Below are 19,263 nucleotides of genomic sequence, written 5' to 3'. Positions count from 1 at the left end.
GGTAAGGAATAGCCATTTTTTCTGCTAAGAACATCTCTAAAATCTTGTCAAATATTGAGTATGATTTGTTTATTATTATGTGTTGAATGAATGCAAAAATTTTGCCTGTTTCTAATGATTCTTTTGAAATTTTTAATTTTAATTATTTTATAGGCCGGTTTGTCTTCACCAAACCACCCAGACCGTATCTTGATTGCATTAGAACCAGAGGCCGCTTCCATTTACTGCCGTCAGCTCAAGCTTAATGAACTTGTACCCGACAAACCTTTGATTTTTCATTTAACCCCTCAGAACGGTAAAGCACTCAAGCCCTGGCAAGCTAAGAAAGAATCTGATGTTATATCGCTCTGCTCACTGCCTGCCATGGAGAATGAAGTGGGAGTAAGATACATGGTGGTGGATTGTGGTGGTGGAACTGTGGATATTACAGTTCATCAATTGGCTTCAGAAAGTGGTTTATTGAAAGAACTTCATAGAGCAACTGGGGGACCAAATGGTGCCGTAGGTACGATAAAAATATGAAATACTGATTTCGAATAATCTTAAATCTCTGACATTATACTCTTTTCAAACTAGCCATTTCTTCTAAAATTTCAGAGATCCATCTAGTATTAGTTACGGGTTGGCATGTTTTAAGGAAAATATACGAATAAAATAAAAGTAACACTCGTTGACTCCTTATTTCCAAATATTACCATCACTTTTTTGACAATGCAGGCTGCATTACCCTCCCTGGTGGTCCAAGATAAAATATCTATATATTTAGGAATAATTAGAAAAATAAAGGAAAGCATTAAAGTAATGATATTCTTATTTAATGATATACATTATTTTTCAATTAATCAGTTTATCATGTTTCCTTTCATCGTTATCCAGATTTTGAAATCGTTTCAAGTTACGATATTCCGATCACTCTTTGACGAAAATCGAGCCGAGACAAAAAAAAAACACCGTTTTAACAAAGAACCTATGTCTGGAAACCTATGTGTCTAGAATTTTATTGGCATGTTTCCTTTTCAAGTTGCCAGTCGCTATTTCTTTATATGTTTTTGCCCAAAAACTAAGGTGTATACCTTCCATTTTCAAAATCTTACAGATGATTAGGATACCAAAGTTACGTTTTGGACATTTTGTGCATTAGTTTTTTTTTCTTGGGCTTAGATACGACAGAAAAATCATGAAGATTACAGACCCTTACTTGGCGTTGCTCCCTTATTTTGATATATTGACGAAGAATATTTATCAGCCAGAGTGGAAAATCTCTCGACTTTTGCTTCTGTGATGCTTTCCTAAGTAAATATGTAGTCCTTTTGAATCATTGATTAAGTTTTGTAAAAGCATAACGGAAGAATTAAAGAAAATACACCCTTGTAATGAAAATGCAGCTTCTGAGCAGCGAAAGTAACATTTTTTTCATCAATAAGACACATTAGTATATGTTCGAAAGCTTATGAGGGGTATCAGGGAATTTAATCCAAAATAGAGGAGCATGAAATGTAAAAAAATTATTTATATGCTATATTTTCACTGCCAATAAGCGAATTTTTCCACTAAGATCCTTCGCATCTGGGTGGGAGGGGGGTCATGCTCATCTTTATTAAAAAGATCAGACAAGGCTTTCAAAGTATTTGTTTTTGTTCATTTTAAAGTCTGATTCCTTTCTAGTGCCAAGGTCCAATTTCAGCCAATTTTTGGACCATACTTGCCTCAGTTTTGTTAACAACTAGATTTGATTAAAAGTTTAGCAAAGTCTGAATTTATTGGCTGTCGTAATTATGTTTTACCAAAAAGCTGTTACAAAAAATTGAATGAACAGGGCAATAAGCTGGTTACTCAATTTGATAAAAACAATAAGGTTGAATATATTAAATTTTTCATAAAAAGCATTTGAATAGCTACAAAAGGAATGGTGACAGAGCTTGAGTGAACAAGCCGTCAGAAGGTCAATGCATGTCTATTACAATTTCTGCTCAGGATACACCCAAGGTGCTTTGATGATCACTATCCTGTACAACAACGATCTCTCTTCAGAATTATTTTCTTGAACAGATACAGTCTAATAGTGTAGCTGTCAATCATCTAACTCTAAACACCTCGTATCTTCATTCTTCAAAATTATGGAGAGTCGATGCATTTCATGAAACTTATCGTAAACGGCTTGTTTAAAACGTAAACGGCTTAACGTAAACGGGGGTTGTCCCCTCCGCAATCCCTCGCTCTTTACGCTAAAGTTTGACTCTTTGCCACAATTCTATTTTTAAAACAATTAAAAGCTTCAGCGTAAAGAGCGAGGGAATGCGGAGAGGACAACCCATTTCATATACGGATTAATTTCTGTTCGTTTTAAGTTTTAATGTCACTCCTTATTTTCAGCTAAAAATATTAGTTTTTTTTTATTTAATATCATACTAAGTTCATACTAAGTCATCAAATCTTTGATGCTGCCATTAATCTTACTATTGAAATAATAAGGGTCTTGGAAACGCTAAGTTTTTGTCTGTGCTTTCAAAAGAGACTCTGCAGTGTGAATATTTGAAGCTTTTGTTCTTTTTCCAGTCTGATCTGCCTTTTTTTCTTTTTAGGAGTTGACACCTCTTTTGAGAAGCTCCTTGGAAGGATATTTGGTGAAGATTTTTTAGGTCATTTTAAGATGCGACGACCAGCTTCTTATGTTGATCTTTTAATTGCATTTGAAGCAAGAAAACGAAGTGCGAGCCCATTCAAATGCACTCCACTAAATATTTCCTTACCTTTTTCATTCATTGATGCATTTAGAAAGTATCGTGGTAAGGAAGTAGAGGCTGCCATTCAGAAGCATAACGATCCACATATCAGATGGTCGTCACAAGGCATGCTAAGGTATGTGGAAGACTCCTCTTTTCAGTTTGTTTCCTCTCTCTTAAATATTACACCACCACTATTAAGGTGCACCACTATTTTGCGACATTTTATAACATCCATACAAATGGTTACAACAAAATTTCAACTTCTGCTAACAGAGAGCAGAGCTCGATCTGTAACGTGTAACTGAAAGCTCTGTTGCGTAATTAAGCTGTTTGAACCTTAATGAATGTGAAACTGAAGAGAAATACAATGTAGCACCAATGTCATCAGACTAAAGTATGACAAATTAAGAAAACAAGCACTGAAAGGTAAAAAAAAACAAGAAGAAGAAGAAAAAGCAAAGAAAGAGCAGAGCCGTTTCAGAGTCCAATCTAAACCAATCTAGAGCGAAATCCAAACCAAAATTAAGACCAAATCTATCATTCAGAAGTCCAAACACCTCGACAAGGAATAATTTTGAACAAAATTTTTCACGGAATAATGGTTTTTTAGTATTATTTCTGGCACATCAAGTTTATTTGCAATAAAGATGGGGGATTTGGTACTCTAATAAAAACCTAGAGTCTATTAAAAGTGCATTTATATGTTTCAACATTTATAGTTTTACAGAACCAAGAAAGTTTGGATAGAACTAACGAAAGAGGCTTAGGTCCCAACCAGTGCCTCAAGACACATTGTAAACAAAGATAATTCGTGCTTATTGTTTGAAATATTGACATTCTTATTATGAACCAAACTTTATTCTTTTGAGTCTTTTCACCTGTATCAAAGATGGCAGAGATAGTATTATATCAATAAAATCAAGCGTAAGACGTTGGTGATAAATGTATAACCATCTTACGATCAACAGTAAGAACTCTATTGATGATGCTAGCCCATTAGAAACATAAAACTTCAAACGTCAATACAAACAAGTATGTCAAAAACTGTTAAGGTAAACGTTATCCGTTTTGTCGATACTTAAAAATTATTTTATTTTATATCATTCTACTCGAGCTCAGGAGCGTTATATTTATTTGAAATTAATTGGAAAACAAGATACTGTCAGAGTAAGTGATGTGCCTTGAAATATTTAGCTGTATTGCTCCTTAACTACTTCTTTAAAAAAATAGATCTACGTTGCATTGACAACGTTAGGTGTTCCGGCAACCTTTGTTTGGCTTCACCGAGTAAAGTGATGCAAGAGCAACACTTTGGTTTTGTTTCCTCGTTTCGATTAAACGCTGAAGTTGTTAATCTGTAAGGATCATAAAATAAATACTAGGTACACTAACTCGAAAAGTTGGAAACCCCTCATCCCTGAAGGTGATTGTAACCTAACAGTCGATTACTACTTACAATTCGCCTGCATGTCTTACCACTGGAACCACATTGGTCTTACCATCAAATACACCGGAAACAAATAACAGGTACACCAATTAGCAAAAGTTACGAATCCCTCATTGCCGAAAATGATTAGCAGCTGAGTGCTGCTTAAAACTTCCCTGTATGTCTCACAATTGGTATCGGCCTATTTTTGGTTTCAGTGTATATCTTACTACTGAAGTTGTCAGCCCCTTTAAGCTTTCAAACTGATATTTCTCATGAAAGAATTTTCCTACCAAAAAATGGATGACATATACTTTGATCAGCTCATCAAGAGATATCGACGTCGAAAAAAAATCTGTCTGCGTTAGCTCAAAAGTTGACTTTTTTGCCGTAGGCCAAGTTTCTAACGTCTTCACTTAGAAAGGAGCAAAGGATAAACTTTGATTTCTTTAGCAATAAGGGAACTTTAAAGTTTTAACAGGTTTGCTAATTTTTGTCCTTGAGAGTTCATGCTTGACAAATTCAAAATAATTGTCCAGAAGTGCTGCCTTTTTTGAGAAAAAATAGCTTGTTATTCGTGCATGTACGTTGTTATAACAGTGTAAATGTCTGGCGTTTTTCATGATGTTTCCAAATGCTATGTCTGGACAGTCTTTAAATGAAGAAGCTCAAAATTCTTAGAAGCAGTTATCTCCTGCTCTTGAGTTTGATGAAATGTGTTCAGTTTATTTTGTTTAATGTATATATTAGGACGATTCGCATTTCATAGGATTGTGTTGGCGATAATATATATATTTGCATTTGAAAGAGAGTGGTGTTTTGCTAAGTCACTACACCAAGATTAATAGTACTCCACGATATTTGGTGTAAATGAATTGTTTTTTAGAGTGAAGTTGTAATTGCATCAAATTTATAAGCTTTGAAAAGGAGAAAACTTTCATCGTTGCTAAAAATTTCAGAAACTGAGGGGTTACCAACATTCATGAATTATGTACACCGAATGGTGACTTCTTATCGTGCAGAGCTGTACCAAAGGTTATAGTGAATATACCACGCGTGGTGAAATTCTGTCACGTGTACGTTCCAATATGTAGACTAGATGGAGTAAAGTGGGTGACTTCTCGATGCCTACCTTCTACCCTGGTAGTATGCTCTTGGTTAGGGAATATGTGTGGATTTCAAATTGCTGACTATCCGTATTTTTTGTTGTTGTTGTTTATTATTATTATTATTCATTTACTGTGCCAAACGGATTATAATGATAAACTAGAGGCTCAAACAAAAAGCAGGAGAAATTGGGAGAAAGATCCGATCATAAAATAAGAAAAGATCTTATTCGTAATCTTATTAGAACACGATTCAAAATTTGTTTCTTAGCATCTAATGAAATAATATTGAACAAGCTCAATTAGTTCTTATTTCGTTTATAAAATGGATAATGCCAATGAAAGATTCAATATCTACTCTATAGAATAGATTTTTTTCTTCCAGCAAGTTGGAATTAAGCTAAAAAATAGGTCTATACAGCAGTTAATTTAAATATCATTCATACATTTGAAGGATGTTAAAATATAAAATAAAAGACTTGAACCCAGACCCTAAAGTTTATGGCAAGACCAAACTTGTTGCATATTTAGCATTTGTTTGCCTTGATAACAAACTTTTGTACTTTCCTATTACATTCCCTACGATTTTGATTTATTTTTCCTCCTTCTACAGCCTGATTTGACTTCTTTCGCCCATTTGATGGTCCTATCCAGCAAAACGCAAACTGTCTAGAAACAGGCTAACAATAAATTAAATTCTCCTGTCCAACAAAAAAGAGCCAAATAATTATTTTCTCGCTTTGGAAAGTTGGTGATTTTTTTTCTGCTCATAAGGTGTTCAAATGATGATTTTAATGTCAAGGTCCTCGGGTATGCATCACGTATGTAGAAAAATATCAAATTTCACGGGAAGAAGACAGCAATTTCGAAACGTTTGTATTGACCATGAATATAAGTTAAATATTGGGAAAGTGTATTTTTCGATGGAAAGACGAATTTAAAATCTAATGGAAATAAACAAACAATCTGTAAGGAATTTGACGCAACATCTTATAACATCTCCTAGGTTTCACTAAACAACAGATTCAAGACTGTGTTCGGTAAATAGATCTTTTTGACCTGTCCCGTTTATCCCAGCTTGAAAATTTTAATATGAAATAAAAAGTAAACTAAACTGTGACTAAAATGTCATACACGAAGTGCCTATTTGAAGTTCACAGTGCGTACCATAAAGATAGGCAGAAGAATGTAGTTCTGAGAGAGTCTTAAGACAGTAATAGGACCACAGAGGTGCGGAAGCCGAAACGAAAATTGTTTCTGCCTAATAATCACTTTAATAGAATAAGAATTGGGCGTAATTATGTCTATCACTTCGTTTTAGAAAAGCACAGACTTTGAGTGACTGCCTTTAGCCAGAATAGAAACCTATTCCAACCTGATAATTCAAACCTTTCACTTAAACCTTCCTTATCAACTTACTAAAAACACAAAACTAAAATTAAAACATGTCTTTGCCTTACCTTTTTCGAAATTGACTTTTTTTTTGTCGAAATACTTGGAACTGTGATTATGTTTTTTGTTCTTTTTTGCTTTGCCTTCTATATCAATGTTCAAGTATCTATTAAATTTATGGAATCGGAACACATTGATTCCATTTTGGCTCTTTTAGCATTTAGATTTTACACCTTTTTCCTATTTTTTAAGTACGTGGAATATCGACGGTTCATGTTTGTGCTTGTCATTGCTTGATATTCATAAGGGTATATTGTGGTATATTAAAGGTATGGTACGTTAATGGCATAATGGTGTATCAAGGGTATTTTAGTGTTTGCCTGATATACAATCTGGCGACATACAATCTTTTGTTGTGGCCGTGACCCAGCAGTTTTTGGGTCTAATATGCTACTATACTGCTACTATTTCAAGGCAAATAAAAATTAACTGAAAAACTCTACCGAAGAAAATAAATAAAATGTGTTAAAATGTAAAAATAAGAAAAGTTGGCCATTTAAATATATCTTCGTCTTACCTTTCTGTGAAGTAACTTTTTTTTATGTCAAAAGAATTCAAATGTGATTGTGTTTTTTTTTTTTCATTTTTGTTCCCTTTTATGTCAATTTTCAAGTCAGTGGCTTTCCTGAAGAGTTTGTGTTATATTTTTCAACTTTTTTTTTGCGGTTGTGTATAACTGCAACCTATCGAAGACCAATCTTAAAATAATTATTTCCCAGGCTTGACCAAGAAGCAATGCGCCGTTTATTTGAGCCTACTTTAACTTCCATCATAGAACACATCGACAGCGTTTTGAGGGATCCGTCATGTGAGGGTATAAGTAACCTCTTCCTTGTTGGAGGTTTTGCTGAATCTGCTCTTCTACAGCATAAAGTGAGAGAAGTTTTCAACGACAGATTAAGAGTGGTTATTCCTCAGGTATTCTTTTTCATTTCACTGTAGCTCTGGCTGAAGCATTCAATAAACTACACAAGGAAATAATATTGCGAAATGAAATTTCACAGAGATGATGACCTTTTGGCAATTCAGCATAAAAATTGCATAGTAATTGTAAACTCTAAGTTTCTTGAGAACCAGGTGACACACCATATAAAATACTTGCAGCATTTTTGGTGCTTAAAACAGGGACGTATACAGGATTTTTTATGGAGGGGGAATTTCCTCAAAAATTGGTCTATATTGATTTTTGTTACGTCTTTGAGTCACGCAAACATTTAGAGGGGAGGGTTCAGACTCAAGCCCCCTGGATACAGCATTAGCTTCCCAGGGCTGGATACAGCCCCTCAAGAATGAATGAATGAAATTGATATCCTATTTTTTAACATAAAGCTAACGAAGAGATTAATAATAAACTAAGGCAAAAAAAAGTATTAGCAGAGTAGAATTTAGCCTAATGTGCACGAAGAACAAGAAAGAAAAGAACACATCCAGCACAACAGCTGAAACAAAACGAGTCACAACTGACAGAATACGCGTGAGGAAAACAGCAATGGTAAGATCAGTTGTTTCACATTTATCAATTTTGGGGCCAAGATCGGAAACTAAGAATATTATTACTCTGCTTATAATAACAAGAATGGAGAGCTCTTTTATCTCTTTCTAATAGGATGATTCAAAAGCAAAATGATGACAGAATGTATGGGATAATAGGAAACTATAAAAGAGCAGAGGGATAAAACGCAGCCCTGTTAATCATAGAATATTTGTGGCGTTGATAAGAGATTAGTGCAGGTATATGAAATCTGGGCTATGCCTATTAAATGAGACCCCTCTCAGTTTTATTGGGAGGGCGAATATCTCACTATCTTCAAGTTTTTACTTAATATTATATTAGCTTTGCAAGATCAGAAAGGTCCCAAAAATTGTAGTAAATGACCAAACACGCAGTTTTAAGTGCCTCCATTTCCCAAATATGCCTCATTGACAACCTGGATGCGTACAGGGTCTTTCTACTTAGTTCTATACATACCTAGGAAAAATTAGACCTAATAAAACTGGTTTTTCATGAGACATTGCAGATACGCCCTTTTGAAAACCTGGATGCATATTGTTTATTTTGATTTAGTTCAAAAACCTCTGAAAGTTTCATCTCAATACCCTTATATGCTCTTGAGACATTGCATATCCACCATTTTGTCAACCTGCCTGCCCGTAGCGCATATTGATGTAGTTCAACATCGAATTAATGTTATATATATATATATATATATATATATATATATATATATATATATATATATATATATATATATATATATACTAGCTGTTGGGGTGGCGCTTCGCGCCACCCCAACACCTAGTTGGTGGGGGCGCTTCGCGCCCCCCCCAAGCCCCCCCGCGCGCGTAAGTCGTTACGCGCCATAATAGTTACGCGCCATTGTAGTTGTGTCCCTATGTCCCACCTGTGAATATAGATAGATATATATATATATGGTTTTAACTACGTAAAACTTGCGAATATACAACATTCTTTGCTGTCCCATTGTCTTTGCATATAAATAGATTGTCAGGTTTACCGACTCTTGAACATGCAACATATAATGGTCCATGGGAAAACAATCTGTATTCAGATCTATACCTCATGATTCTAATGATTGCCCTTGAGCTTTGTTGATGGTGATTGCTAATCGACCATTCCCTGTCCCGGTGTCCCGGTCGTCATTTACATCCCCCTGTTTCCTCCGGTGTCCCCGTTGTAGTTGTGTCCCTGTGTCCCGGTCGTCATTTATATTCCCTCTGTCCCGGTCGTCATTTGTATCCCGGTGTACCGGTCTGTATATACATTCGTTTTTTAGTTTTGTTTTTCTCCTTTATTTTTTTCCTTTTTTTTTCTTTTTTAGTTTATTTAGATTTTTAGATTTTTTAGTTTTTTTATTAGTTTTTAGTTTTTTTTTCTTTTTAGTTTTTTTGTAGTTTTTACCTTCTTTTTAGTTTTGTTAATTTTTTTTTTTACTTATGTCCTGGTCGTCATTTATACTCCCTATGTCCCGGTGCTTTGTTGATTGCTAATCGAACATTCCTTTTGTCCTGGTCGCTTTCTCTTTGAGTGTCGTCATTTATTTTTTTCTTTTTTAGTTCTTTTAGTTTTTACCTTTTTTAGTTTTTTTTAGTTTTTTAGATGAAAATTTTTTTTAGTTTTTTCCTTTTTTTCTTTTTAGTTTTTTATTGGTTTTTACCTTTATGTTAGCTTATTTTTCAGTTTTTTCCTTTTTTTATTAGTTTTTAGTTTTTTTGTAGTTTTTGCCTTTTTTTAGTTTTTTCAGTTTTTTTTTAGTTTTTTATTGGTTTTTACCTTTATTTTAGCTTATTTTTCAGTTTTTTCCTTTTTTTTATTTTTTTTTAGTTTTTAGTTTTTTTAGTTTTTTACCTTTTTTTAGTTTTTTTAGTTTTTTTAGTTTTTTAGCTTTTTTATTTTTTTTATTAGTTTTTAGTTTTTTTTGTAGTTTTTGCCTTTTTTTTAGTTTTTTTAGTTTTTTAGCTTTTTTATTAGTTTTTAGTTTTTTTTGTAGTTTTTGCCTTTTTTTAGTTTGACAACTTATTTTTATATATATAGATAGTTTTTTTTTTTTTACTTATGTCCTGGTCGTCATTTATACTCCCTGTGTCCCGGTGCTTTGTTGATTGCTAATCGAACATTCCTTTTGTCCTGGTCGCTTTCTCTTTGAGTGTCGTCATTTATTAGTTTTTTCCTTTTTTTCTTTTTAGTTTTTTATTGGTTTTTACCTTTATTTTAGCTTATTTTTCAGTTTTTTCCTTTTTTTTAGTTTTTTTTTTATTTTTTATTTTTTTTAGTTTTTTACCTTTTTTTAGTTTTTTTTAGTTTTTTTAGTTTTTTAGCTTTTTTACTTTTTTTATTAGTTTTTAGTTTTTTTTTGTAGTTTTTGCCTTTTTTTAGTTTTTTCAGTTTTTTTTTTAGTTTTTTATTGGTTTTTACCTTTATAGTTTTTTTAGTTTTTTAGCTTTTTTATTTTTTTATTAGTTTTTAGTTTTTTTTGTAGTTTTTGCCTTTTTTTAGTTTTTTCAGTTTTGACGTCACCTAATCCAGTTTTTTCAGGTGACGTCACCTGACACATCCATCCATCCATCCACAGACAGACAACTTATTTTTATATAGATAGATAGATAGATATATATATATATATAGATAATGCAATATGACAATATAAATGCCCCTGTGTTTTTCGGTTCGGCTCAACATGTCCTAAAAGTTTCAGTTTTGTGCGCTTAGCAGCTACACTCATATTGCAGATACTTCTTATGTACAAACTGCATGCATATAGTTTCTTTTTATTTAGTTCAATATACCGTCAACATACCCTGAAAGTTCCGACTGAATGGACATAGCATAAATTGCCTTTTAATTTAGTCCAACACCACCCTCGATATGCACTGAAAGTTTCAGCTTAAAACCCCTGGGATAAACATTGACAACTTGCATAATTTAGAGCCCTTGCCCAAGGAGCTACGAGGGGTTGTTTCATAACCAGTTTCGTGTTCGTTTGGCCTTTCGACGACTTTCAACAAAATGGCGATCTTAAAACATTTATCAGATTCCTTAGGGGAAAAGCAGCTAAAACGGCATGGAGGGTGAGGAGTTGGATGCCCTCCAATCAGTTCAAACTCTTAAAAAGCACATTGGAGCTTTCCATTTCCACTCAAATAAGCCGCTTTCAATATGTGAACGATAATTCCTTCCATACAAAGTGGACGGGAAAAAAAATATTATAATAATTATAAAAATGCAAAGAGCTACTTCGCTTTTTACTTACGTAGCACTACTGCACTACCAACGATTTTGCATTGGACGTTCATGTTTTTTTTTGGAAACAAAATCATATATTTTACCTAGCCATTTGTGCTTTTAAACTTTAACTGTGAGCCAGTTTTTCTGTCTTTGTTGTCACGCCTATTTGCTTTTTAATCCTCTTTATTTTTTATTCTTTTCTTTTCTTTTTTTTCCCCAAAATATCATATACCGTTAGTCGAGCATGGTCAGTTGTCACTTTTTTTTCTTGTTTTTTTCAGCAGAAATTTAGTTAGAAAAGTTTTTTTTTAGAAAAAAACTTTTCTTTCTAGAAGTTTTTTTAGAAAAGTTTTTTTATAGTATGCAAGTTTGGTAACACTTCGGGGTGCTGTGTACTTTGGATTAAACCCTGGTATTGTTGCTATCAGAAGATCCCGATTAACAATTGGAGTTGGTGTCCTAAACAAATACATTCCAGGAATCCATCCCGTTGGTGAGAATCTACAATTATATTTTGCTTCATGTCCTTAGTTCAACAAGCCCATTAGCACTCATTAGAATTAATGAAAATAAATGGAAATAGCTGACTGAATTAAGCCGAATTATTTTTCTTTGTAGGAAAGTCAAATAAAATATATCCAAAGAAGCATTTGTGCAAAAAAAAGACATATACAAAGAACCAAGGACAATGAAAATGAATTATGATAGCCTACTTGGGATTGATTAAGAGAAAACTTGAATGACTAGATAGATCTTTAAAAATAGCTGAAAAATCCAGAACATTTTTTATAAAAAATACGTCCTTATGCAGTTATAAATTTGTTGGTTGTAGTAAGTGCCAATTTCACAACGAAGACACGTGAGTGAAAAACCAGCTACAAAAAACCTGAAAACATTTGTTATTAGACAGCTTAAGAAGGTGTATCTTTTCTTTGAAGGTTTGCCCGTCATTAGGAATCAACATACCGTTCATATTCGAGTTTTCGTGGAAGAAAAGCGTTGTTCAATTGAAATTATTATTTTTTCTTATTTTTTCTTGGTTCAGCTTGGCAACACCGCTGAAAGTGTGTTGTTAGTGTAATAGCTTTGTAATTTTGAATCAACCAAAATAAATGTGGTTTTCAAGCATGAATAAACCCAATTGGCAAAGACAGATCAAGTAGGCAAAAATGCTTTTATTTTGATGTCCTTGGTACATCGAATACTCATAATGGCATATAACGGATACTTTTAGTTCATAGAAATGAACTTCAATTGAAAAATGGATTGTTAGCATAATTTCTATCTATATAAGGATAAAAATAAATTAATTACAAATAAGTAGTGACACTATAAGACTTTTAAACCAACAGATAGGGGGTATGCTTTTGGAGCTACTAACCCCTCCAGACGTTATTACGCACACCTGGGTCTTACGGAATACTGTATTACACGTGTAATAACCCCGCTTGTAACTGAGCATGACAAACACGTCGGTGTTACGTAATGACTCCGCACATATGGGTGTTACATAATGGCAGCACACATGTGGATGTTACGTAATGGCGGCACACAAGTGGGTGCTACGTAATGGCAGCGCCCAAATGACTGTTATGTAAAGACGACGCAAACGTGAGATATTACGTAATACTCTAAGATATTTCATTTTCCTTCAAGTTGTTTTATTTCCTCAGGAAACCTTTGTAATCCAGAAATTTTGTCTATTTTACGAATCGAAATTGATTCCCCCTAACAGAATCGAGCGCTAGACAGCTGGACAAAGAAAGCCATCCTAATATTCTGATTCGGGGAATAAATTCTATGTGACAAGCTGTTTTCTCCACCAAGAGAATTCCCTGCATGCTTTCTAGAACGATTAAATGGATTGCGTGTTTCGAAGCATCGCAATGCAATTGACTATTGGTCTGTTAAGCACATTTGCAAGTTACCATGTATTAATTTAAATACTGGTATTAGCAAAAAATATTTTTTGAGTGGGTCTTAGGTATTATGCTCTATGCAGCAGAAGCCTCATTACTTACAATAGTAATAATAAGAAACAATATCAACTTCACAGTACGTTTTCTCGCAAGTAAATGAAACACGCGAACAGAGAATAAAGAGACACTTTTTTTCTTTCGATTTTTTCTGAAAGGTTTTAATGAAAATTCAACATTTCTTGGAGCCAAGACTATGCCTATTCAAATTACCGAGACAATATGCGGCTGGTCCGTGACATCCCCGTGACACATATTATCATTCCTAATGCATTTTCAAACATTTTCATGATAAAAATCATACTTTGCATCCATCGGTTCGTGTTTCCTCAAGGCCCCCCCCTGATACACCATGTCAGTTCACGCCATCGTGGTATTATATCGCTGGTCCCTGACATTGCTACGATACATTTATCATTCCTATGATATTCTGAGATATTTTCATGATGAAAATAATGCTTTAAGTCCATCGGTTCGTGTTTTCTCTAGCCGCCCCAAACTTGATGCCTTCCATAGAAATTCACACCACTGAGGTAAACTATATACGGCAAACGGCACCTCTGGCACCCTCATCATTCCTATGGCATTTTCAGATATTTTCATGATAAAAATCATTTTTTTAAATCCATTGGTTTGTGTTTTGTCAAGCTACCTCCTTGTGATACGCCATGTCAATTCACATCATCATGGCACACTGAGGCTGGCCCTTGGTGTCCCTTTGACATTCAATGTCTGGCACACGGCACCTTCTGGTATGTACTATCACACTTAAGGCATTTTCGGGCATTTTCGGGCAAAAATGTCTGTTTACACTACGGTTGACCGTTAAAACTTAGAGGAAAACACCCAATGTCATTTTTCATGAATCGTGGCAGTTGGCACCAGAGTGGCAAACTATAGGTGGCACATGGCTCCCTCTGGCACTCCCATCATTCCTAGGGCATTTACGGATAATTTCGTCATAAAAATCATGGTTTAAATCCATCGATTCATGTTTTATCAAGCCACCCCATCGTGATACACCATGTCTATTCAAACCACTGTGGCAAACTATGGCTGATCAGTGGCAACTTTCTGACACTCAGTGCCTGGCACACTGCTCCCTCTGAGGTGGATTATCATACAAAAGACATTTTTCAGGCATTTTCATGCAAAAATATTCGTTTATACTGGAAACGATCGTTTAAACTTAGAGAAAAATTCTCTATGGTATTTTTTCTGATAGCTCGTGGCAGCTGACGCCGGAGTGGCGCAATGTACCCCCTACCTTCAATGACACCCCCTGGCCTTGACAAACAAGACAAACACAGAGAAAGGCAAACAAACACTCAAACACACAGAGAGAGGCAAACATACAGTCAGACGCACAGACACGGTGAGAGAGACAAAAAACACACATAGAAGCAGACACACATAAACATAGAGACAAATACAGAAAGAGGTAAACACACACTCAGACACACACAGAGACAGGCGAACACTCAAAAACACAAAGAAAAATACAGAGACAGGCAAAAACACACTCAGACACAAGCAAAGACAGACAAACACACAGTCCAGTGACTTGAGAACACACAGCTGGCTTGAGAAAACACAAACTGACGGATTTAAAGCAATATTCTTATCTGAAAATGCCATAAGAATGATGAGGGTGCCAGAGGGTGCTGTTTGCCATCCATGGCTTGCCACGGTGGTGCGAATTGCGATTTGGAGGCATCACGTTGGGGGTGGCTTGAGAAAAACGAACTTATGGATTTAATACACAATTCTATCTATAAAAATGTCTGAAAATGTTATGATATATATCAGAGGAATGTCAGGGACCAGCCATATATTGCCATGATAGTGAATACGTTCTGAGACCAAATTGGCTATGCTTGACGTACGAAAACAAAGAAAGGAAACAAAAAATGAAAAGAGGAAAAACAAATAGGTGAAAAAACGAGGATTTTATCAGCCAGTAGTGACATGGTGTATCAAGTTGGGTAGATCCAGAAAACACAAACCGATGGATGTAAAACATGATTTTTGTCATAAAAATATCGGAAAATGCCTTAAGAATAAAAATATATATCACAGGGATGTTACGGACAAGTCGCATATTGTCACGATGGTGTGAATATGCATAGTGTTGGCTAAAAGAAACGAGGCATTTTCATTAAAACCTCTCAGAAATACCCGAATGCGAAAAAGTGTATCTTTTTTCTTCCTTTGTGTGACCCATTTACAAGCAAAAAAACTTATTGCGAAGTTGACATTTTTTATTATTACTATTGTAAGTAATAAGGCTTCTGCTGCATAAAGCGTAATACGTAAGATCCATTCAAAATATGTTTTGCTAATACCAAGATTTAAATTAATACATTATAACATGCAGGTGTGCTTAACAGACCAATAGTAATGGGGTACTTGGAAACACTCGATTCATTTAATCGTTCAAGAAAGCATGCAGGGAATTCTCTGGGTGGAGGAAACAGCTGGTCACGTAGAATGTTTTCCCCAAATCAAAATATTAGGAAGGACTTCTTGGTCTATGTGTCTAGCTTGGTCTATGTTTCTAGCACTCCATTCCGTTGAGGGAATATCTCTTTCGATTTTGGACAAAAGTTTTGGGATTATAAAAGTTCCCTGCGAAAAAAATACCTCGAAAGAAAATGAAATAGTAAAATATTACGGAGCATCCCACGTTTACATAGTCATTACATAACATCCAATGTGTGCATCGTCATTGCGTATCATTCCACGTGTGCATCGTCATTGCACAACAGTCACGTGTGCGCTGCCATGATGTAACATCAACGTTTGCACTGCCGTTACATAACATCCCACGTGAGCGCCGTTATTACGTAACATCGAAATGCTTGTCCTTCCTAAGTTACAAGTGGGTGTTTCCCATGGGTCCTGACCTCTAAGAACCTATGGTAACTAACATAATTTATTTTATTTATATAATTAAATATAGGTGTAACTATAGTATTACATAAGACCTTGATGTACGTAATAACGTCTTGAGGGGATAGTAGCTCCAATAGTGCACCCTCTATCAGTGTCATCAGATGTATTATAGCGCCACTACTCAAATATTAGAAAGAAGAAGGTCCCAACTAGCAATGGGAGCTATTATCTTAAATCAAATAATCCAGGGAATTCATTCTGTTAATAAGCATCCAGTGTGACATGTTATTCTATGGTCTTAATTGAACAGCATTCCTGGCTAAGTTCCTTAAGCAGTGTTCACATGCGTGTCTAGCTAGAATCCCATTTCTAGAAACGTGTCTGGCAAGAAATCAATGTCTTGGCGACTACCGTTCACAAGTAAAATTTCTTGCTTTGCTAGACAAGCTACAGCTAAGCATTCACTTCTAGACTCTAGAATTTCGAGTCTAGGATTCGACTACAGCCAATCAGAATGTGTCAAGTTCCACTATTTACATTTTTAGATTGAGATTCATTATTTGTTTCTCAATTAATATTTCTTTTTCCTTATAAGCAAATTTGCAACATCAGACATAATAGTGAAGCACGCTAAAGCAATTGTTTGGCTGGTCTCATCCAATATCTTAGTGACACTAAAAACAGGAATTACAGTTTTGAAAGTTTTGCCTTTATAATTTCTCTTCATTGGTAAGAAATGACGACTATAATCCATTTGAAACCAAATTTGTAGTTTAAGATAAGCACTCAATTTATTTATGAGCGGTATTTGCCAAGACTTTGATTTCTGGCCAGACACGTGTATAGACACGGGATTTTAGCTAAACACGCACATGAACGCTACTATAGCAACAACTGCATTGAATTGAAATAGCGAGTAAACGCTTATTGAATTTATTCAAGTTAAATCATTTGATTGCACTTTCTAGGGCTATAATGAAAACATGTTAAGACGGTTAGCTTTTGTTTAGCGGAAGAACCGTGATTGGTTACCAAAAAAGAACTTTTACCAACCCTCCTGAGGTCCGATAAAAAGCAGGATGTCTGTGAACGGAGTAAGAGTTCATAAGAAAGGGTCTAAAAGAAATAGAAATATTATGAGAGGGACTGAACAAGTGAAGCTTTAAATAGATTAGGGTACAGGAGTTGATATAGGTAGCTTGATATTGAATGAGCTGTTACTTGAAGCGGTAGTTTTATTTTCCTCAGCAGAAAATATAAACTGAGAATTGAAAGAAAAACAATCTTTCGACGACAAATTATTAAAATTTAGTACCCAGGCTGGGGATTTTTTAGATATAACCCATGGTAGCAGCCTGCTAATTTCTCGACTCAAAAGTAGCTAAAGTTGAGATAACTTATTTTCAACCCATATATTAACTAGTTTCTTTTACAGAAAAACTAATTAAACGAGACAATCAGTCATGGTGCTCCGATGTCTTCGATAAGTTTGTGATTGCCGATCAGTCAGTTGCTCTGGGTGACCGAGTTGTTAGAAGCTATACTCCAGCTGCAGCTAATCAGCAAGTTGTGGTACTGAACGTTTATTGTTCCGACTCTGACGAACAAAAATACATTACAGAACCTAACGTAAGGCGGTTAGCCACTATGCGTATGGAGCTAACACAGGGGAAGCACTCTGGTAAGAGGACAAGGGAACTACAGGTGGCTCTGGAATTTGGTGATACAGAAGTTAAAGCCTCGGCTATTGAAGTTAGCACTGGAAAAAGTGTAAATGTAAGAATGGACTTTTTACAAAGTGATATTTAAGGAATTTCTTTTGCATTATAAACTTTGCTATTAATATTTTTCTTATGTTATAAAAATTTCAAACGGAATTTTTTTTTTATTGAATTAGAGAAAGCATTTGTTCCCCCGTAAGAAAACTACAAGTAGAAAGAAAATAAAAGGAAAGGACAAAAAAAGAAATAATCAATTTTCTAGAAACACAGCTAAAGGGAACTGAAACTTCTTATTCCGAGAAATATTTCACAAGCTTCTAGTCTAAACGTCGGGCTCCGTAAGGACATTAAGCACAAATTTTGCGAATTCATACCAGCTGTAATGTGTCAGAGCAGACTCAAATAGAGTTAATGAGCAGTAATGCCAAGATGGTTCTAAACGGCCAGTACCCCCGGAATACAAATGGCCACTACCCCCAGGGCGTCAGTACAAATGGCCAAGTATCCCTTTCGACCCTCTCAATACGCAGGTGCGCGTCATAGAGAAATAAGAGACGTAGGAGCTTGTTACGTCATAGGGAATGTTTTTTCTATTGTTCTTATGCTTAAAAATCCTAAGAGTGTAGGGGAAATTCTCAGGACGTCTTTACTTCAGGATTTCTAAGATTGTCCTTTGGAAAGCCATCAGGGACTTCTTTACCCCCAAGATTTCCTTGGGTGTTATGTTTAAAAGTCTCAGGGGGCTTCTTTATCCTAGGATTTCTAAGGATTTTTCCAAATAGTTTCTTTAAAAAAAAGAAAAAAAATACATAAGGATTTCCTTGGTTGCTATGTAATGTGATTTGTTACAGCTTGTTAGTCAAGCGGGGAAGCCCAGGTTGTAAAAAAAATATCGTGGTTCAATATTTACAGGCGAGTGTGATGCAATTGTGCATGACTTTGCGTAAAATTGAAAAAGAATTCAGTGTGTCAACATCAAGGATATTATTCTTTAGTGAATGCTTTTACTCTATTGGATACTGAAGGCGCTAAAAATCAAACAGTTCGTAGTAACGAACTGTACGGAATTTTGATACCAATATTTACATCAAAAGAATCGCATTTTAATGCTGATTTTCAATATATAATTTTCATCAAGTTTAGTTTTATATTTGTTCTTTTTTGTTTTTAAGCGTTGCCTTATTTTAGAAAACAGGGGGAAACACCCAATAAGAGTC

The 19,263-nt window shown here is 34.9% G+C and overlaps 1 protein-coding gene across 1 annotated transcript in view; it reads left to right on the top strand.

Moving 5' to 3' along the window:
* Positions 1-18,221, top strand: part of LOC136027423 (uncharacterized) — a 67,132-nt gene extending 48,911 nt beyond the window's left edge. Inside the window, exons 6-10 of the mRNA XM_065704681.1 lie at positions 154-505; positions 2,583-2,859; positions 7,430-7,628; positions 11,815-11,947; positions 17,761-18,221. Of these exons, the coding sequence (XP_065560753.1) occupies positions 154-505; positions 2,583-2,859; positions 7,430-7,628; positions 11,815-11,947; positions 17,761-18,134 (1,335 nt within the window). The 3' untranslated portion in view covers positions 18,135-18,221. The remainder of the gene's footprint in view (positions 1-153; positions 506-2,582; positions 2,860-7,429; positions 7,629-11,814; positions 11,948-17,760) is intronic.
* The last annotated feature ends 1,042 nt before the right edge of the window (positions 18,222-19,263 follow it).

The sequence above is a fragment of the Artemia franciscana genome, chromosome 5 (assembly GCF_032884065.1).
Source record: "Artemia franciscana chromosome 5, ASM3288406v1, whole genome shotgun sequence".
Taxonomy (NCBI): Eukaryota; Metazoa; Arthropoda; class Branchiopoda; order Anostraca; family Artemiidae; genus Artemia; species Artemia franciscana.
This window is presented reverse-complemented; position numbering and strand designations above follow the sequence as displayed.